The 23,500-nt window shown below is 32.4% G+C and overlaps 1 protein-coding gene across 1 annotated transcript; it reads left to right on the forward strand.

Annotated features, from left to right (window-relative positions):
* Nucleotides 1–2,725: 2,725 nt before the first annotated feature.
* On the forward strand, nucleotides 2,726–16,464 carry LOC137400117 (uncharacterized). The gene is made up of 6 exons (XM_068086430.1): nucleotides 2,726–2,804; nucleotides 4,327–4,485; nucleotides 6,090–6,282; nucleotides 10,084–10,239; nucleotides 13,985–14,191; nucleotides 15,469–16,464. The coding sequence occupies exons 1-6, from the start codon at nucleotides 2,738–2,740 to the stop codon at nucleotides 15,803–15,805; spliced, it is 1,119 nt and encodes a 372-aa protein (XP_067942531.1). The 5' UTR covers nucleotides 2,726–2,737; the 3' UTR covers nucleotides 15,806–16,464.
* Nucleotides 16,465–23,500: the final 7,036 nt, after the last annotated feature.

The following is a 23,500-nucleotide window of genomic DNA, read 5'->3' on the forward strand; positions in this document are numbered from 1 at the left end:
TACGCATGCAACATCTGTAACACTGTAACATCAGCCCACAATTTTGGCTTTTAGGTCAAATACTCAAGAGATTTGCATGCCTTTTCATAAGGAAAAAACTTTAAATTCTTTTGTAACACCTTTTAGATTTGTTAGAATACATAGACAAGTAGAGAAGTTATCTTCTTGTTTTCGACAAAAAAACACAACTTCAAAGTTATTCAAAGACTGAATTTAAATTCGAAATAACGAGCATCTTACATAAAAAAGTTTTTTGAGGTCTAAAAGAATATAGAAATTTAATATTATCACTCTGATGTACTTTTTGAAATTGAGGAGCTTGAAATTAACGACTAGACAGTGTTTCACAGAATGGTGTTCAATAAATATATTTCATAGCTCTAAAAGTTTTGCTTAGTTTGTAAGAAAAGTTTGCTAAAGAGTCTGTATTGTATTGTAATGTTTATTGATATCTTATATATTTATATATCTATATAATTTATTTATACTCTCTAATTGCAATAAAAACTCTTTTGTAAAGCAGCTAAAAGTTGTTCCTTGACCCAGTAGATTGTTGAAAAACATGCTTTATAAATTAAATGCAATGTGAATTCTTGAATTTTGATTAAAGGATATAGACTTTGTAGTTGTCTACTAGTGTTTGAAATGACCTTGAATTAGACTACCATTCATGGAGATGTAAATTTTTTCTCTAAGATATTGATACTGCAGTATTTATTTTCATTTTGGTGACTCGGATAGAAGATTTATAGGAGTTCTGAGTTTGAGTCATAGCTAGCAAATTTTGAGGTTTGCCAAATATTTAGGAAATTTGACTACATTGTCAGCCATCTTGTCAGCCATATTATGTCAAGTTATAAATTAGTTGTTTCAACTTGGTTTACTCTAAGAAAAAAATCCTTCACTAACTTGGTGAAAAACAGGTCTATGGAATTTGTGACAAATTCTACTACAAAAAAGTTGCTCATTAAATATGAAGCACCGTTTTGTTCAATAGTCTGGCAGCAAAGCTAGAGTATGAAAAATATGTATTTTTTTACAGGCTTTATTAACTCGCTAAATCCTCTAAATGTTTGACTAATTTGTTTTTAAATAACTCTTAGGCTATTATTTAAAATGTTGTTAACAAGTTTTTCAAATATACATATTCTGGCTGAAATGGTGGATCAAACTTTTTATAACCCGCTGGAAGATTTGACAGTTTAGCTAGATGCCTGTAAACATCACTAAAAAATATTTGGTTGTTTTTCATTAGAGATAATCGGGCTAAACAGCATAAAGAACATTTAGTGGGATCTTTGTCTAAGCATTAGAAAAAAAACATATCACTTTAAACTTACCAAAAACAGTTCAACTCCACTGTTTAAACACGTTGTTTATTCAAATATTTCATAGGGTAGTGTGACAAAAAACAGTATTTCCTTCTAGAACTTCTTTGCTTTATGATAATAATTTTGTCTCAATTCTTGCACAAAGCTATAGCTGATGAGATGTATCACTTATTGTTAAATGTGGTATGTAAACAAGCAAATTGTTGTTAAATAAATCCAGCGCATCATGCACAGAAAGACCTCGAATTTAAGCGTAATGTAATACGCTCAGATTTGAGGTAATTGCTAAGCGATTTGAAGTAATGATTCGGTCATGATATTTAGTCGTCACTGAATTTTTCTCACTTATAAAAATAATAAAAATGGCTAACAACATTAGGCTAACAGCGTCTAGACCAGGCATAACAAAATACCTCAAATCTAGACAAAGACTTCATTGCGCCTAGATCCGAAGATTCGTAAAAAATATACTGAATAAATCACAATAAAATAAAAACTGGTGAAAAAAGACAATTTTTGGAGTAATGGCACTCTGTGCTTACACAGTTTTTTTTCAGCCAAAAACATTATGTCAAAAGATTTGGCTCTACTAAGCTTTACCTGATTGCGTAAAAATATCAGAGTTTTTTTATAGATAATAATTGAATCCGGTTGAAGTCGATGATAATAAGAAATGGCATGTTTTAGTACAGGATGTTTGTGACCTTTACAAGCATGAGTCATTCTACCTGGCAGTGGTTCAATTTGGGTACAGGAGTGTAGAGCTCTGCAATTAGTGACAAAGTGTTTTAGACATCTTTGGAAAACTCTATTACATCGTAGCGTAACAATCAGTATATTATAAATTAGGTTTCATTTGTATTAGGAATGATAGCATTGCAGATTTTAAAATAGTTTTGCCCATTATTTTGTCTGGTTTGTGCAATTTCCACTGAATGATTATAGATTAGAGTGTTCAGAGCTTTTAGAGGGTCTCATGTGCTAACAGTTTTTATGCCAAAAGAATGAATGAAATTGATTTAAGCAGAAAATACTCATTAGATGATATCAACACATTATTTTAATTGCTTCCCTGATTAGCACTGTTTTAAAAATTATCATATAACTTCATGAATTTGGCAGAGTATTTAAGCTATCAAAGTCAAAAGCATTTAAAATGTGTTCAATTTACTGTTGACAAACTCTTAAACCCATTTATCGCATCTACTTGATTGTTTCTAATTTTTGACCCAAATAGGCTTCATCATTCTTTCAAAATAACCGCAAGAGTTTACAATGAAGGATACAACTGAGACTGGAAGGGAGCCAAGCGTTAGGAAGCGATGAAGCATATATATAACGCTGATTTCGATGCACCGCTTTATTTAAGAAGTTTATCTTTAGTGAGCTGATAATCACCTGAGAAGATGCTTCAAATACAGATTAATGCTCTGGCTCAACTTTGCTTCCTCATCGCGTCTCTCCAACTGTCTTGTAAGTGCAAATCTTTATATCTCTTTTAGCTGTCTCTTGCAATTTTTCTTTGTTTTAAAATTATTTGTTGTTTGAAAACTAAAGTCTATTATAGTTGTTAGATACATGGAGTATGAGTTTTTGATCAAGCGAAAGAAAAGTTACAATACTTTTTTTCAAATCTTGCTAGAAACTCGATTCTCCAAAGAAAACCACAAAGGAAAACTCCAAATATAAAAGCAACTGTAATACGTTCTAATGCCTAAAAACTTATACAATGTATGAGCAAGGCAATTTGTGATCCTTGGCTGTTTATCCTTACCTAGGGTTTTACAATTTTTTAGGAGGCACCATCAGATGACTATGGGATTTTTGTCATCACTGTATTTTTTTACTAAAAGCTATAAAAATTACAATTAACATGATTTAATATAGAATGCTATTAAATGATACAGTACTACGACTATCCAGCAACACAAGAAAATATATATTGTATTTTCATAAACTTTATGATTTTCTAAGCAGCCATATAATATCTGTTGCAGTCATTTTAAAAAGTCTCCATTACTAGAAGCGAACTAGGCTGAAGATTTTACTTTAAAAATAATTCTGCTTGTGAAACTTTGTAGATGTTTTGGTAAATTTATAATGTGATAAATCTTGCATAATTTTGTTTTTATTGTTTCATTAGATGATTGTCGAGCTAGCTATCATTCTCTCATAGCTCTAAGTTAAACCATAATAGTCAATGGTTGCAATAAAACAACTTAGCCAAAGCTAAGCACTGATGTTTTGTAGCATTTTATTTAACCACGACGTTCAATGTTGCGATATATATAGCTACGTGGAGTCATCAATCATTATCTTTATCACCAGTTACACAACAAGACAATCTTAAAACAGTTTAAGCAGTACAAGCTAAACTGTTCTGCTACGGTTGTTTGCAGGTTGTTCGCAAGTCTATGTATATTACGTAGACTCGTGACCTGTATATTACAACCTGCTTCGGTTGTTCGCAGGTCTACATATATTAGGTAGTTTAACAGACTGATATAACAGGAACAGTTTGCTAATGCGCTTGCAGAAAAACCATGGTTCTTATTCAAAATTATTTGCAGATGAATCTTTAGATGAAAAATATGGTGTGAATCGTTGTTTGGCAAACTTTGAAAGCGCAAAGGCTATATTGTGAAAGTCTCTAAAACAGAGTCTGTAACGTAGCAAGCAATTTACCAACTTAATGATGGACATTTATTCTTAATAAGTTTGATTTATATTGATTAATTTAGCTGCCTATATAATATAAAGAATAAATAATCTACAAATATAGTTAAATGTTCAAGGAAGCTGTTTTGATTTGACATTAGTGTGTATAAATATTTTCCATGTACGGTGCTTTAAAGCCTTTGCTGTTAAATTTATATATAAAATATAGAATATAGAATTTATAGAACAAAGAATGTTTACATAAGGTAGAAAAAGAAAATAATATAATTAAAAGTAACAGATAATCTTATTGAATGTTGGAATTGTAATATTACAGATGGTCTTCCGGAGATGAGTGAGCTCCACAAGACCTTGGCTGAAGCACATATAGAAGCTGCTAAAGAGCTAAATAATGGCAAGCATCACTTGAATATTCACAAATTAGAGCTTCCACCGACAAACAAGTTCTGTCCTGAACACTTCAAATGCTGGTCTGGTAAGATATGATAACTTGTGCAGCTAACTGTTAACTGTTTCTTACTTTAAAAGTTTAGAAATATAAGAATATTCACTGGTAATTTCGTTGTCAGCTTTATAACAGTTACCCGGATGTTACAGTATTATTGTAGGATTTGAAATAAGTGGCTCTACCGTAATCATAGGGAAAAGGCATTCAGCCATTCAAATTCCACTCACATTCACATTCACTGTGAATGTGAATAAGTATTCACATTTCAGTCACACTATAGAATTTGACAAAAGCTTTTGGCACAAACAAACTTTGAATAATTAAGGGATGTATTGAAATAGTTTTAAACTAGTCACTGTAAGACTAAAACGGTGAAGGTTTGGTAGCTTTGACTTTCCGTTATCAACCATAAGGCTACTACCTTCTCACTCATTGGGAATCGTTTACAAGATCTTTGTTTGTTATTCTACAATAATGGGTATTTGACTTCACAAATGTGCATAAAATAAGACAATGGCTTTAAAATATATATTAGCATAGATTTACTTGCAAATTTAAATGTTTGTGTTCTAAAACAAAAAGATGTTAGTTAAGCAAATAATTCATTTAAAATTGAACTACAGTTTACAAAATTTAAAACGCTTTTTCTAAAACAATTGTACAAAACTGAAGATCTAAATGCTTATATCTATATGATTATGGAGATAAAACGCACTGAGTTGTTTTGCAACAACTGATGTTGTACTAACATACCTGATAAAAACCCGACATAAAACATGACTATTGCTTTTAATTTTTCATAGTTTCTCCATACTGTTCTCGTTGAGCATGAAAGGAAGATATGACTAATATTGTAATGCATTGCGCAACACTGTAAACATAACATTAATTAAAGTTGTAAGCGTAAGTAGGCTGCTTTTTATCATTCTAATAGCTTAAACCATTAATACTTGGCAAGAAACGTGTACAGCGTCACAAACTGGCAATAAATGCCTATAACATTACATAATGACAGGAAGTCATTTCAAAGTAGCTTTATGATTCATTGTAGCTTTATGTCTAAAAGATATTTTACAAACTTTTGGTTTTCAGTCAGATTTATTAACAGTAAATTGCTTTGATGACTTTAAAACTTTCAACTTGCAATTTTTCAATTTTGCAGTTGTTTCTCCAATCTAAAACTGCCAGTGTTTTCCAATATGAAAGATTTGAATGCATCATTTATATAAAGACCTGAACTTGTCTGTCGACTATAGACACATATTTGATTTATATATTCATTTATATTGTTTCACTTTTGTTTTTATTTCAATATATTGTGCTAAAAAAGTAAATAATTAAAATTACTATAGTAACAAAACAATTTCTACTCATACTTGAAACAAAACAAGCAAATCTCATCAGGAAAAGTTCATCCTAAAATTGGCTCATTCATGTATCCTGCTCAAGTACTTTGGAGTGACTCACTCCTTTGAACTCTTCTAACATAACAACCGTGGTTTTGGTCTTATTCTTGAGCCAAAATACTTTGAATATTTTTGTTATTAATAGTTTGCTATGGCATGTAGTTGATTCATGTAGAACAAAGGTTTAAAAGTATGTCAGCCTAAATGTGTAACGTAATGTTTCAGGAGATATCAACTCTAGCGTGTATGAATCCGAGCACCTATTTCTGGGAAAGACTAACAGACTAGTAGATTTCATCATCGGAACAGAACAGAACCACTTGTTTGTATGGGTTGGATGTAAGAGCAACATGGAAGAGTTGCGTCTCTCTTTTATCCATTCAACAGATCTTATGATATACACAACAGAAAGACATGAGTGAGTTCTTTCTGATCACTTTTACAATATCTGAGGGTTTTAGCGGAAGTTTTGGTTAATACTATTTTGTGCTGCAAGTTAATTGAAAAGGCTGTTAGTTTGCTGTCCAGGCTTTTAGGAAAGAAAATAAATTTTTCATTCAACTTTGACAGTCTTTCTTATACTTGACATAAACACTATTTTGTAGAGCAAGTAGGTTTGGGAAAATAAAGCTTTATCTATTTTTTGTCATAGCCTAAAAAAAATAAATAAAACAAATGAAAAAAAAATGCAGCTGTTAAATTTAATTGTAAATTTGGTTTTGTTAATCTTGTCTTTGAAAGCAGAATAGTGCAAAAAGATTTCAGGAGGCTCTAGGAAAATTAAAAAATGTTTTGAGGAGTTTTTAATCTGTTATCTGTGACGTATTTCAAAATATTCAAAAATAAATGTTGTGCTTTATTATTATTATTTATTACATGTGGGCCTACTTTTGAAATCCTAATATTTTTACATAATTTCATTGGTCAAGTAATAAATTTATTTAAATATTTGCTGAATTTAGCACCTAGATCAGGAGTATCAAAGTCAAATGGATGGAGGGTCAAATAAATAATTTCACAACTAGTCGAGGGCTGGACTGAGAGAATGCGTATTATAAAATCATTAAATGATGGCATATAGCCAAGTGACTCAATTTTCAAACCTATTAAAAACCTGACAAGTATATTCCAGTATGATAAGATAAATAAAGAAATATATTTCAATGAATCTGACGGTAATCTCTTATTTTTGTCTTACACCAAAAGACAAATCTACTTTAGGGAAATCTTAATAACTTGAACATTAAATGAAAGAGATGTTGAAATGAAGTGAACCATTGCTCTGTGCGTTACAAAGCATTGTGCAAAATGTAATATTTTGCTCTTGCGGGGTGCCTATTTGCTGCGGTCTGAGGGCATGTGTTATAATGCATCAACATCATTTTGGGGAGTGTAGATAACCATTTTGCAAGCTTTGCCTCTGTCATATGTGAGCTAGATCAAACTCGTGTCAACATACTAGCAAAGTATTGTAGGATTTGTAGTACAATGTACTCATGATACAGTACATACTGCGGATGGGTTGGTTGCACATTTGATGTGATCTCCTAAGCCAATTGAAATTTTATGTTCATTTTTATAACCTCAGTTGAAAAAGACTCCACTGCGAAACTAATGCAGGGATAAGTTTAAAAGTAAAATTACAGAAAACGTTTTACCGACAAGTGCATGCATATATTAGCATCCGTGAGCCAATTTATGGTTTACTTTAAATAATATTATCAGTTTATTATCTGACAAATTATTTTGAAAAAACAAACGTTTATTACAGTGCTATTTATTATATTACAAGTCAAATGCCCAGCGTTGCACGGATAATAAAAAACAACTAATAAACAGTGGCAGGTAATCTAATTACCATTGGCTAATTTGAATAAAATTGACTTACTTAGTAAGCTAAACATAATAATAAGAGCCATGAGAGCAAGCTTTAGTAATGTCGCACGTAACACGGAGTCGCTATAAATTTTTTAACCCAGATGCCTGTCTGTCTAATGAATCCATTGTATCCTGTGGAGCATAATGGGTTAGTGTGTAGTCTTGTGTACAAGATGTTACAAGATCAAATCTTCTGTGATACAGATTTTCATTGCTAGTTTTTAATTGCTTTAACTGAAAATAGGATACACAAAATGTCGGATAGACAAACACTGAGATTTAAATATGTATAGACATTTACATTTATGTTATATATTTATATATTTATTATAACGCTATTACAAAAATTGGCACCATTTTGTCCATTGCCAGCTTTAAGGGAAATATAATACATGCTGTCATTCCTACCTGTCAACCTCGTTTAAAGTCTCTGATTAAAATTAGTATAGGTAAAAGCAGTTGTCAAATTTTTAATTTTTTGTTGAAACTAGTAGAGCATGAAAGATTTTTCAATTTGATAACTTTAATTTAATTGACATTTAATTAAAAAACCATCAAGGCTAATCGCTCTAAACTCCGTTAAGGCAAATTTTTGGCAGAAGAGGAGTGGGAAATCAGATTACATAACACTCCGCTAGCTCATGATCTCATTCTAAAACTTAGACTAAAATGTCATTACTGATGAAGTATTATAGACTTGAGGAAATCAATAATTTAATATAATTACAATATAACGGTGTATTTAGTATCTTTGCTCCATGTCTATAAAAAGATTTCTATTTTGAACTTTAAAAACTTTATAAAAAAACAAACAAATAATGGCGAAATTGTTTTTAATTATTCATGATACTTTTTCTTTCAAATTATTGGGCTGATTAGCCAATAATCAGCAAGTCTCATTTAAAACATCAAACATAACTTTCATTCCATAGTTACATAAAACAAAACAAACAAAAAGTATCAACATGCTTTGTTTTGTTACATTCGAACGATTTAGAAAAAGGAAGGGTTGGATGGAACCATTTTTGTCTGGATTATGAACCTAAATAGACAGAACTGGCAACTTAGTTTGGTACTAAAGAAGTAGATGATTTATATTTTTTTGCTAAAATAAAGTGTTAATTCAAATAAAAAATAAAAACAGTAATAATAACAAAATAATAATGTTACAATATTTATTGCTCCTAGTTTTAGTAAAAACTTTTATTTAGTCAACTTAATTACTAAATAATTAAGTTGATGATTAACTTGTAATAACATGTCTTCAAATACTAATTTATTGTTTATGTTTACAGATTTCAATTATTAAACAGCTGAATAAAATTTGCTGATATCACTTTTTAACAATTCAATTTAGTTTACTACGTTGATTCGACATTAAAATAGACTGCAGACAGACATTATAGTACTTATGTTTATTTGTGCATCATCACACTATGCTGGCAGAAAACATTAAAAAACAATTATTAAACAGCTAAATTAAATTCACTGATGTCACTTTGTAACAATTCATTTTAGTTTACTATGTTGATTTGAGATTAAAATAAACTACAGACAGACATTATAGTACTTCTGTTTGGTTTTGCATCATAAAATTATGCTGACAGAAAACATCAAAAAATTGGTGGTGGTTCAGATACAATGTCATGTTTTTTTTGATACTAAAAAAATAAAATAAAACTCAACGATGAAAATAAAAATAAAACGATAAAATCAACCATGTATAAGCATAACTTCTGTTTTAAAACCAGCAAACAAGTATTTAGAAACCTCTGATACATTTTTAAACTAATGTTTGACTTGGTTAAATCTTATGAGAAGCTTTGAGCCACTATTTAAAGCAAAATTATTAAAAAGTTAGTTTTAAGCCCAGGTTTCAGAAGTATTCATAAACAGCTTATTCGTATTATCACCATCAGAGGAAACTTCATTTTTACAGCATTCTGGTATTAAGTAAATTTTAACTTTCACTTTTATCGCATAACTAGCAGGAAACCTGGAGTTCCCAAAATTTGTTTATTTTAAATCAGATAGCTTGAAGGTAGGAGTTTCAGAGGCTGGTTCAGTGGGACCTAAAAGAGTTTTGAAACAATATATTTTTAGTGAACTGGTCAAAGGCATGGAGAGTATGCATTTAAAGTTGGGATGGAATCGACCACAAAATGTGGAAACGCATAGCGTTTGTGCGAACTAACAAACAGAAAGACACACGAAATGATGAAGTTGGATTTATTAATATAGCTAGGCTTAAAATAAAAATGTATAATCTATTTTTTCACCTTCCGATAGCATATTTCTGCTGCTCTTAGCACTGGAATTTACATGTATTCCCGTGTTACAGAGAGCTGATCAGACAATGTGATGAAAAGCTGTCCATAATTGTACAGAAGATTGATCACCACAAAAGCAGGGGTAACAACAAGCCAATCAGCATCCATCTCATTGTTGACCTCCTTGACTTCTCAAGGCCTTTGAGCAACCAGAATTTCACAGAGACGTAAGTAAAGGAAATAACTCATCTGTAGCAAGATGCTGTTTCTAGTAGCCACCGAAATGATTCAAGTGAAGGTTGAGTCATGCGCTAGCTAATCTATAAATACCCTTTTTTATGCAGTTTAGCACAATTCATAAAAGAATGACATAGTTTATTAAAGATGGACTAATACAAAATTTTAGTAGATGGTGTTTTAGCTTTATGTTGAAAGCTATTTAAGCTATTTAAAGCTTTATAGCTATATATAGCTTTATTGCGGTTATTTTGATTTGCATCACTTCAATGGTGTAAGTTCACCTTTAAAATGAGTTCTTGATTAATATATATAAATGTTTATATATAAATATATATATATATATATATACCTAAATATATTGTGCTATATATGTATAGCATATATATATATATATGCTATATATATACAGTCAAACATGGATAACTCGAACTTCAAGGGACCGAGCAAAAGTGTTCGAATTATCAGAGCGTTCAAGTTATCAGAGCACTGTCACAAGTGCATGTATTTATCAGTAGATACATGTACATATACAAACTATAATATAAATCAAAAGCACAAATGGCTTGTTTCAAATTAAATGCTTCTAATGTAAAGTTTAAAACGTTTTTATGAAAAAGTATAGAGATTTTTCTATCACTTGAGATTGGTTTGTTGTTTGAGGTGATGTTATTGCCAGGACATTTTTCAGATTGACATTGGCAAAACTTGATCGTTGTTGAAATGCTCAAAAGAAAAGACATTTTTTTCTTTTGGGGTTTTACTCACGATCAATTTTGCCGTTTTTTTCTTGAAGTTTATGCAAAGATTATCTTACTTTACCTGGGATTCGTTAAGAGCAACACTCCGAGGCAGTTCAATTAGAAGTTTTACGAGGTTTTACGTACATTCTATATCACTCACGTTTTTTTAATAGATACTTATTGAATGTACACACGTATTCTGTGTTTAGGTCAAACGATGAATAGTTTTTTGTAGCTCAGACAACGTTAAAGTTTAATTACAACAATTTTTAAGACGTTTTAAACATTCAACATTCCGACGTTGATTCAACACGGAATCAACGTCGGAAAACTGTTCATCACGGGCTAGCCGGGTCACGCACTCAAGGATTTTCGCCACGCACATACAAAACAAAAACAACATGCGATTTTTGTTTTGTATGTGCGTGGCGAAAATCCTTGCGCGCGTGACCCGGCTAGCTCGTGCTACTCATCGTATAGCAGTATAAATCAAATTTCACCAAACCTTTAGAAAAGTCGTTGACAAAAATATTTTGCCGATGGTGGTAATAACGATGCTTATGAATTACGAAAAGATGAAGTTTACCTCTATGGCTTTGAATTAAGTGATTTTCTAAAGCGATAACAACCGTTTCGGTAGCCGTTGGGCAAAAAAACAGTTCGAGTTAACAGTGTTGAGTTCGAGTTATCTATAGCAATTTATCATTACGTGGGAACGGACCAAAGGAAATGTTCGAATTAACCATGTGTTCGAGCTATCCGTGGACGAGTTATCCATGTTTGACTGTATGTGGCATATATATATATATATAAAATTGTTTCCTCACCCCGGATACCCCGTATGGGTGGTAAATTCTGCTCTAACTCGGGTCTCCTACCAGAGACCTGGGAGTTTGAGCACTCGCCTCAAGATCTTAGCTGTTCCCAATAGCGCACTTTTCTGCAACTCACCTGAGTTGATTGTTGTTGGTATTTGGGCAAGCCACATTTTATGCGCCGGTGTTATTGCGCCTAGTGCCCCAATGACTACTGGGATTACAGTTGTTCTTACATTCCAGCATTTTTCAATTTCTTCTCCAAGAGGGAGATATTTTTCTACCTTTTCTTTTTCTTTGCTGGCTATATTGTAGTCATTGGGTACTGCTATATATATTATAGTAGCCCTCTTGTTCTCCTTGTCTACCACCACTATATCTGGTTGGTTTGCTAGGACATGCTTGTCAGTTTGGATGTAGAAGTCCCAGAAGATCTTAGCGCGGTCATTTTCATTGACCTTACCACGAGCTTCCCACCAGTGTTGTGGTTTATTAAGGCCATACTCATCACATAGACTTCTATACACAATACCTGCGACATGATTAGGCCTATGCCGCTCAGTGTATGCGTCCCTGCTAGCTGCCTGCATCCACTGATGATGTGTTGGATGGTCTCAGGTGCATCTTTGCACAGTCTGCATCTAGGATCGCCTCTAGTGTGATAGATTTTCGTTTGGAGCTGCCTTGTTGGGAGCACTTGCTCCTGGGCTGCCATGATTAGCGACTCTGTATTGGCCGTTAGGTTATCTTTGTTCAGCCACATATATGTCTGGTGAAGATCGCCAACCTTAGATTGGCGATCTTCACCAGACATATATGTGGCATATATATATATATATATATATATATATATATATATATATATATATATATATGTATACATGTATATATATATATATAGCAGAATAGCAGTTCTCCTAGCAGAATACTAGGAAAATGTCCAGCATTGCACGGGTAATGAAAATCAGCTTATAAACACTGAGAGGTAATGAGAGTTGCCTGTCACTTGCTATTAACCTGGCACACTGTCGATGGCTAATTTGAGTAAGCTTACTAATAAGAGCTAGCTACATGCTCTCCTAGGAAAACAAGAATTACATTGCGCCGTAACGGAGAGCCATATCGTATTTTTACGGACATATTGCCAAATGGAATTTATTAATCTCAAAATTGATAAGGCATTTGTCTGGTGAATGGGAGGTTCTGAGATCAAATCATTTTAATAGCTATAGTGGGACAAACTGAACTACATACACACAGACTTTATGATTTATATATATATTATATATGTATATATACAAATAATACATTATATCTAGGTATATATACTATATATATATATATATGTCTTTTGAGTACTTTTTAATATTTATGTTGGTATATTACACATTGATTTATTGAACATCAGGAAAATCCCGCTATATGTAACCATATAGGCCTATTGCATATAAATATTCAAATAAAATATTATAGGAGGCTTTCCATCCAAATACTAGGTTGATTGATTGCAGATTAGGTTAAAACTAGATTCCAATAAGACAAGATGCAAACTGGTCATTAAACTCAAAACATGGTTCTAGTACTGTCCTTATTGTGAGGTGTAACAGTATTCTATGGATTACTAGGGCTATCCACATAAACACACATTGTATCTTCTCATCACAAGTGTGAGATAGCATAAGAAAGTTTAGCCGGTGGATACCCTGCTGCATTATGTCAGTATCTCTCACCTTTGTGTACTCAGAAGTCTCTAGAAAGGATGTTATAAAAATGGTGCTTTATTGACATTTCTATTATTCATAGTTCATGGTAACTTGTTTAGTAATCAATAATTTAATTGTAAATATTCCGTTGCAGTAAAACTATTTTCAATTATTAAACCTATGTTTAAATGATTAAGCATGACACATGTTAGTTCTAGCGCAAAATATCATATGAGTTGTATTGGTAAATTTAGCTAACAGCCAAGTTTGATCTCTGTACATACTTGCCCTCATTTAGCCAAATATTTCCTGATAAACCAGCTGGCAGGTTGCCCAAATGCTTATCAATTTTTTGTGCGGCCAGTAAAGCTTCTTTCTTTAATTTTTTCAATTGACTACTGGCTCTCCTCTAGCGGCCTTACTTGTTTATATCCCACCAGATTCAAATAATCTTGTTGATGGTGTTTTTAACAGATTCCAGAGAAAACTGAGAGACGGAACCAACAACAGCCTCAGTTTAGACAATTTAGGAAATGAGCTCGCTCCACCTCCTTCAATATTCACTACCATGGAAAATATACACCCACCAAAATACTCTCTAACCCCATCTACCCAAAGGAAGAAGCGGAGCTTGGCTGAATCAGAACCGCAGACGTGCAACAAACATGCTAGAATTCTTGAGTAAGTATAAACCTGCTGATATTGCTACATAATCTATCAGAGTTGGTTCTTTAACTAGTCATAAACTGAAAACTATAAAATAGCAAAAATTATATATTGCCAAGAGCATCACATTAAGACTATATCAACAAAGGATGTTGTAGATACAATGTATCAGTAAAAGTCTCTATTTGAATGTTCTACTCTAACAGGCCATATATATATATGAACTTGGCATTTCTGAGTACTAACAAGAAATCCAAACAGTATATGTTTAACATTTGTTCAACACATGCCTGATCTAGAGTTATACAAGCATAACAACATTTTTCTTTTTCATATAACAGCATTTACTTTCTTAACTTGAAAATCTCACAAAAAGAAGATATTAATAAAAGTAGCTTGTCCTTACTGTGTAGGTATTATTAATGTTAAAGCAAAGCTTAAGTTTTTTTAAAATAGTATAACTTGTGACAAAATTTTCAATTTCATTTTAAGAAGATAAAATGGTTGCAGACATTTTTCTATGTGGCATAGAGATAAGCAGATTTAGAAAAAAATGTGAATCAGCCAAAGCCCATTTTTCAGTTTAAACTAATTTTTAAATGATATGCTTAGTACTAATTATAAGAAATAATAATTTTCTATCTTCTATCTAATTACGTCAATAATGTGTCATGTCGCTATTAATCGATTTGCGACATGTGAAGTGTACCTTTAAAAATCCCACAAAATATTTACAAAAACCTACAAAAATTCCTTTAAAAAATATTGATAGCTTTTGCATTACTTTTCTGGTCGTCATTTGATCAAGAGATGTATAGATTTTTTACTTTGATTATACATGTAGTTAGAGATTTTGGAGATTTCTTGAACTAACTGTTTATATAAGCATGTTCTATTTTTGGTATGTGCTTTAAAAGCTTTAATAATTTTATAAAACAATCACACTGAAACTTTTTTGTATCAATATGCCATCACTCCCTGTCATAATAATTTATTTACATCTATGTAAAACAATCAAGGAAAACATGCTACTTTTGGTGTAAAAAGAAGAAAAACTGTTAAAAATAACTTTTTTTAGGTATTTTCAGAGCCTTAAAAACCAAATTTTTTCTGCTTTTGTTCAAAAACTATTACATTAACCACGATGCCAAAATATACCAACCGAAATTCCATAAAATACAAATTAAAGTTCCATCAAATACAAACCATAATGTTCCAAAATACTACCTCTCACGATTATGATATAGCCCTAACTGACAAGCTTTAAAATTTATTTTAAATAATATTTTCAGCCTTTTTGAGCTTGAGAAATACATCGAGCAACTGCGAGGACAAAAGGCATTCATAGTACCTACCGGGAGCCCAAAGTTTTACTACTGTTCAGGAGTTTGCAATGCGTTTCAACGATTCCCAAAAGATTCCATGGCTTCTGCACCTCTTAGAGAGCAAGCTGAGCATGATGGCTACTGGGAAACTCTCGACCAACTAGTTTTGCAGAATATCATATCTGAAGGACCACAAGCTAGCTGTATCGGTTACGCATATGCCTTTTTTGAGATTCTCTACACCGTTGGCATGACAACCTCACTTGAGTATGTACACTACCCTTCTCAATGCGCTTGTGTTTAGCTCATAGTGACTTGCCCACAGCTTGAACAGCCTCGGCGCTGTGACTTGACCTTTATTTGACCTTTATTAAACTATAGATCTTTTCTACACTCATCTGAACTCTGTGATGTCATCGTAAGACATATTTAATCAGTTCTTATCCAATGACTGCTAAATATTCATTCCATCTTTTACCGTTTTATTATTATCCTAATTTACCAATTTTACTATTTTTAACTTTTACCAATTATACTATACCGGTATGTGTTTTATCAAGCCATATAACCTATAGCATATAGCCTACTGGTTATTTTATTTCTCTAAAAAGAAACGACAAATTAATTTAAATTTGTTTATTTTTAGACTGAGAACGAAATTGTTCTTTCAAAGTTTATATTGCTTCGATTTTCTTTGTAAACTCTTGTCCGAGTCTTTCAAGCATATTTTTAAAAAAATATGTTTTTTCTATGTTTTTCCATGTTTTACAGTGTGGTTGTGGCAGCACTTTTGTGTTGGCTTTAGCAAGCTGTATTACGATACACATGTTGATTAAGAAATCTGTTCTGCTTAATATATTACAGTAATTATTTTATTGTGACAATTTTTTTGTTCCCCCGCTGATTTTACATTTCTGCTTTTGCCTTTTTATGTTTCAATGTTGACCTGTAGCACTTATTTATCAACCAATTAAATAAAAAGCTAAATTAGTCTGGTGTCACTTTATAAAGCTACCATGCATTATTTGTTAAAGATTTGCATGTTAAACTGAACTCCATTACAACGTTGCTAACTGCATTCTTTATCTTAGTCTGATTTAAACAGCAATGCACAAAACCAAGTTTGGTAATTACCTGGTAAAGTCTGGTAGTAGGCTACTAGTCATTAGACAGCCATTTTTACTTGCAATGTATTGAAGAGTCAATCACATAGCATTAGTAGTGGAGTCAGGTTGCCAATATACTGCATGTCCAACTAAAAGTCACTCTTGGCTTATCACTGAGTTCCTTGGAGCCATTTTTTCTCAATATTCAAATAAAAAAGCACAAAAATTGCACTTAATCGTTAGTATATTTTTTCCTAGAAGTCTAGGCAAAAATGTTTGTATAATGAAACTTTGGTTACAAAAAAGGTGAATGCAAATTTCCAAGTTACAAAATAATAGTTTGTGGGCAATTTTTAAAATTTTTTGTAAGATTTGCTCGATCTAAACTATGCGACACTTTTGTAAACGTCTGTTGTCTCGTAACCTTCTACTCTTGAGAGTTCAAAATTTCAATAAAAAACAAGCTTTCCATAAAGCTCAGTAAGCACCATTGAGCAAAAAATCTAACAATATTCTGTGAAGATATTTGTCAAGCGCCTAAAGAAACATGTGACCTCATAATTAGCTATTTTATGCTGTTCATTTTGTAAATTATCTGCCAACTTAGTAAATGCTCGTTCAGTTAAATTTTAAGCGCAGTTGCAAATATGGAGTGCAAAATAAAGCGCATCGCTTGGTTAGGCAGTCATTGCAAAGCTCAGCCAATCAGTTTGTAAGATAAAATAGTTACTTATTCATGATTTGTGTTTTTTATAATTGTTGCAAAATACTTTCAAATATAACAATAATTCTTTGCCCACATTCTGGGTTGCTATAAACTTATTTTTTTCTTTTATACTGCAAGTTTTTTGGATTCACATTGTAAATTAAACATATAGCTTTCAGATTTTTTTCTGTTCTAGAGTGGTTTTGGATTGTAAAAAAATAGAGTGTTTCACTGCTTAAATGCATAATCCATCAAGTGAAGCATATTTTAGATAAAATAACAATCTTAGTGAAAGATAATGTGAAAAGTATGTTTTGAAAAGTGATCTGGCACTATTCCACACTTGGGTGGTCTAGTTATAATTTTCTCTGCTATGAGTCAGTCATAAGTGCAACAAAAACGCTGGCGCAACCAACGTCGCCACTCAAGTGCACCAATCACAGGATACTCTGTTGCCAAAAATCATAAAGCCTTCACTATTGGCATGCACCCATGTCAATTGTTTAATGACAAAGGGTTGGTACCAGCTTGATGCAGGTTTATTGAGATCATTGGCATCATCTTCTTAAAGAAAGCTCTGCAAAGAATTTTCACAAAAAAAAGATTTTTTGGTGCATTAAAGCTGGCAAAATGTTATCTCTCCTGTAAGTTTTGTGTGACGGTAAAGCAATTTTACACAAAGGCTGCCTAAAAATTCTGACTCTAACTCTGGGGAAGGCAGCATTGCGGCAACTAATCGTATCTATCAATTGAAAGAGTATTTTTAATGGCTTAGTACATACAAAACTACATGAGATATTTTGCTGCAAGGTCAGTAACAGAGAGATCAACTTAACTCAGTGCGATAGGAATGCATGGTAATAAAAAACACCCACAAAAAAAGTTTTCCTACTTTTTTTTCTTTCTTTACTAGGTGAATGCTCAGTGTTGCATGGGTAATAAAGAAAGTTTTTGCACACAACATTTTTTTTGGTTGGCATATACATTTGCCATTCTAACTTTTAAATGAAGGTGCTTATTTCTGTGAGAGCGATAAGTTTAATTAAGTTTATGCTATATATACATATATTTATAGTATTTTGGAGAAGTCTGAGCGCATATGTTTTTCTAGCAGTTCAAGCATTTTAGCTGCAGCGTGAAGCATGCAAATTTTCAACAATCGCCAATAAAAGTGGCAGGTGTAATAAGTATGCGCACAATTATTCCATAGTTCAGCAACTAGGATGGGGGGCTTAGTGCATAGCATGCTTGTCTGCAGAACTGGGGTTTTGAGTTGAATTGTAGTGTGAGGCAGTTTTTTGTTTTTAAAACTTTATCGCCATAACTGGACTATAGACAACAGTTCAACAAATAATCAACACTGAGATTTATATATATATATATGTATATATATATGTATATATATATATGTATATATATATGTATATATATATATATATATGTATATATATATATGTATATATATATGTATATATATATATATATATATATATATATTAAGTAATAGAAAGTATGTGATGGTATTGTAAGAAGTAATACTGCTATCTCATGTATTGAAACTACCTAGTAAGATACATTCATCAGAGTTCTGGAAATGATAAATGTAGACATGTAAACTGTTTTTGCTATTTATTGAAATCTATTGTTTGAAGTAGCATTTTTATCAAAAAGAGGTTGCACAAAATACAGAAAACTTGATAGAAAAAGGTGCAGTCTTATGAGATGGAGAAACATTAGTGGTGCCTTTTGCGTATTGAATTAATCAATAATTTCAATGTGGCATATACAATTAACTTCAATCAATATTTCAGGTAGGGCAGCACATGGTAAGCCATCTCATGGTGTCGGTGAAATAATATGTTACACTAGACAAGATACAACATGCTTCTGAAGAAATGTGAATAATAAAAAAACCTAAAAACTAGTTTATTTGGGCATTTTTTACTCTGCAAACACTTTTCAATCAGACTTACACTTTTTAGCAGACACAAATCAGTACTAATTTTCAAAATAAAAAATAAAATTTGTAGTAGATATACCATCTTATTGACAAACCCAACAGCACCCACAGTAATTGTGCTGTCAAAATATGATCATTCTAAGGCTCACGAAAAACTGATCAATGTCTCTCATGCTAGAAAGTGAAGTAACTCAGGAACTTGAGCTATTGTTGTTTACTTGATTGGCTGATTTATGTACACTAGGATAACCTGGGCAGCAAACTCTTTCCAGACTTGGACATCTATACGCAAGTGCATTCACTTGGAAAGTGCAAATATTCCTGTTTGACAGTAAATCCGTCAATGTATAGTACATGAAAAAAGGTATAATTATAGCCAATACAGCCAGCCTGGGGTCCATCAGTCAGAAGGTTCTCACCAACAAGAGTTTCTATTGCTTGCCAGTGTTGATCATGTTGGGTTTGCTCAACTAATGGACCAGAGATATCAGAGCTACTGAAAAAATGCTGAACTGATCTACAGACACCTGCGCAGTAGGAAAATGCTCCACTTGTGCTTGGTTGCATCACGTTAACATTATTTCCTCGTATTCTCTGTAGATACTGTTCTATGACTGATCGACTACAAACACAACACCCAATCAACTGTTATTCATCTTTGGGAACTTTTTTTATTAGATTTGTTTGTGTTCGTTCGTTGGTCAAAAAACAATTTTTGACAAACGCTATAAATGTCAGGGTTTTGTGTTAATTTTTTACGGTATAATGAACTGCATAAAATCTGCAACTAGCACACAATAAATCAAATATAATTTACTTCCTTATCATAAAAAGTGTTTCAAACTAATACTGGAAGTTTCATCATGCTCAAACGTGTTTAATTCTTCAAAATATTAGCTGTAAGTTGGTAACTGTTCAAATGATTGATAAAACTTCTAATAAGATGAACTCTGCGTCAAGCTTTTTACCATTTAGACAGTACTAAGAATTTTTTGCAAAGCCGTGCGAAGTTTAAAACACAGTTCAATAAGTAAACTGAAAATATAGAGTAAAAAATAAAACTGCTAAATTAAAAAATAGTTTGCCCAACAGCTGGCTAAATTTTTTTCTAAATGTAGAAACAAATCCTATTTTATTTTATTTTTTGTAAAAAAATAAATTATTAGAATTATCATATGTTTAGTTTTTCTGGTTACAATCAGGGAGTTATCGTTATAAGATTGCAAACTCACTCTAGATTTACTGTCATCTTGTTGCAGGTGAACTGTCTTGTCACATCTCTTTTTTCTCTTGCAATAGGTTTGACTCTGATTTTAGATCTGTCGGCTAACCATTTCAATGAACGAGCTTTTTTCTTAGGCCTTCTAGTTTCCGACTCCGCACTCGCACTCTGTCTTACTGAAGGTCCTGAGTCACTGTGATGTAGCTTTTTGTGAAACCTTCATGGTACAGAAACACCATTCATTATTGGGGTTAACAGGATATCTTAGGGTGTGTTTAGACTGGTCAAGAGGGGTTATTAATCTGGCCAGCTAGTGCTGATTTTTTAAGCTTGAAGTGCTTTGATTCAAGTCATTGGCTTTTTGGCAAGGTGCAGTCATATTCAGAATGCAAGTCATGGGATGAGCAGTTTGAAAATTAAATCGTTGGCAGCACACTGCAGTTTAAGTATTTTCTGATTTAAAATTCTTACCATCAATCATGTGAAGAGAAAGTGACAAGGTGCAAAGTTTTGTTGTTGAATTTATGACACCGCAAGGCAATACTTTTCTATTAATTTATTTGTGTTATATTTTTGTTTTGATGACACTATATACATAACTGTTTTTCTGATAAAAATTATGGAATGCTAAAAAAAATTATCTATATATATAATATATATATGGTACATTTTATATACATATATGAATATAAATCGAAATGTTTGTTATGACAATGTTAAAGCAATAAAGTTTTAGAAATGAAGAATCCCCTGTGTACTGAATTTAAACTTGGAATCTCTAGTTCTGCAGACAGGCACTTTTCAATACACTATGCTGTTTAACTGGCTATACAAAGAAATAGATTAGGTACATACTTATTACACATGCCAATCTTTCACGGCTTCTCGATTAACACTGCAGTGAGTGTTATGCAAGACATCAAACCAGAAGAAAGATGTGTGCTCATACTCAAAGAAAAATGCTTAAACTCGTATGGCTAACAGAATTATTGCATTCAGTATAAATCTGTAGTAGACACTACAGCCGGTACAGTGTGATTTAACCCCGCAGAACCCAGGTAGTTGAAGCCATGATAAAAAAAATTTTCTTTTGTAATCTAGTTTATTTCAGCTTCCTTTTTGCAAGGGTAAAAAGAAAAAATTTCATCATGACTTTTTTTAAAGTTTTTCGCTTTGTGACGAATATGTCACATTGGGCATTATAGTGTAAATTAAGAGCAAGAGTTGAATATTGAATGTTTTATTATAATTATAAAGTTGCATGTGCCAGTATCACTGAAATGACATAAATGATAGGACAATAAGATTGTGAACTGTTACAGTTGAGCAGGACCTTTTTGAATCATGTACATGACAACTCTTACGCATTGAAGTCCACGAAACAATTACGTCCATCCACAAAGCACAACTTAGGGTTAGGGTGGTAAATGTTGTATATGCTAAATAAAAATATTTTTCCTGAGTAATAACTTTTTTGTTATTGGTACAACACCGGGCCTTCATACAGTAGACATTATATATATATACTGTATATATAATATTTATATGATTGCTGTCTAATACTTGCAGTAATGCCCAGTTTCATGGTTTTTTTTTAATTTTTGCTTATTTGTTCACAGAAACATAAAAAACAGGTTATGAAACAAATGGCAAATCACAGGTGAACCACAAATCTACCTTGCTGTTGCAAGGTTGTACTGAGGCAAAGTAAAATTGTAAAAAGATATTTATCTGAAATCAATCGCTTATTTAAAATAGCAAGTGAAACACTGCAACGGTGCCAACGCGCCTTCATATTTCTGCGAGTAGCGAGCTTATAGGTCAAACATAGACTAGTTTATTTAAAATGTTAAAATCAATTTCTGTCCAAAGACTTTTTTGTTACCCTGGCAACGCCGGGTAGCACGGCTAGTTCTCCTATAAACACGCATCTTAAAACTGGTACTAACTGTATCAAAGTTTCATCTTTAAAACTAGGGATGTCAGGTTGTGAATTATATAGTCTGCCACAGGCCGTAATTGATACAGGTTTTATGCTGTCATGTTTCCTTGAAGTTTGCAGCAAAAGCTGTAAATTTTCAGAAAAATTCAAATTGCTTTCTTGTTTAGTCGGTAGGGGAATCCAGTATCTAAACACCATCACTGCAAACTGAATCCACTAACAATAAGAACATGGCATAAGATACAGTGGAGTAGGTGAATATAGAATTTAATATATTCACCTTTCAAGAAACGCTGTTGTGTCATCAATGGTCTGTTGAGTGAAGAGATCAATTATCAGCTGGATGCTCCGTGAATGGTGTCTATATGGATTTCTCATGGTGATCTGTTCTTTTCTTGCACTCACAGCGAGGCTTGCTTTACACTTTTTTAGGACTGATCTAAAGTTACAAGAAATGCGTTACACTAAAATTTAGCAGATATTTATTAATTTGGAGAATATACAAACAAATTCTTAAATGTTTATATTGTCTTTTTGTCCTAATATTTAGTCTACCATGACAGTGAGGCCTCTCTCTTCGAGGGTCTATACTTAAATATATTTGTTAGTACTAAAGTTATTGTAGAGTCCTTTGTCAATTTACCCTCTATTCACTTCTCTAAGAGGTTTCTGGGTGAAAATAAGTTAGTAACAGCTTATTAAAAAGTTGTAGAAGGAAGCAGCCATTGCTTGGTGGCCTAGAGAGTTTAAACTGCAAAGAGCAGGTTGGGGTGAAAATCCTAAAAAAAACCACCGGCAATGACGGGAAGCGTATGTTACCTTAAATCACTCTCTGACGAACCAACTCATGCAAATGAGCCTGTACACTGACAAGCAATCACCAAACTGAAGTTTCATATGAAGGTATATAGAGAAAGCTCCATCATACCGTAATCACTTCATCTACAAATTTATTTACTTTACTGTATTTTTATGAATATTTAATACATCCGTTGATACAATTTTGTTGAGAAACGCATAGAATGTCTTTGTCTTGGAAACTATACATGGTCAGCAGCTGTTT

Source organism: Watersipora subatra, chromosome 7, assembly GCF_963576615.1.
Source record: "Watersipora subatra chromosome 7, tzWatSuba1.1, whole genome shotgun sequence".
In the NCBI taxonomy this organism is placed as follows: domain Eukaryota; kingdom Metazoa; phylum Bryozoa; class Gymnolaemata; order Cheilostomatida; family Watersiporidae; genus Watersipora; species Watersipora subatra.

What these genes read in the sequence shown, in the direction of transcription:
- LOC137400117 (XM_068086430.1), top strand. Translation starts at nt 2,738, where the DNA reads ATGCTTCAAATACAGATTAATGCTCTGGCTCAACTTTGCTTCCTCATC. An exon ending in CGCGTCTCTCCAACTGTCTT is followed by an intron (nt 2,805 to 4,326) that starts GTAAGTGCAAAT and finishes GTAATATTACAG; the next exon opens with ATGGTCTTCCGGAGATGAGT. An exon ending in ACACTTCAAATGCTGGTCTG is followed by an intron (nt 4,486 to 6,089) that starts GTAAGATATGAT and finishes GTAATGTTTCAG; the next exon opens with GAGATATCAACTCTAGCGTG.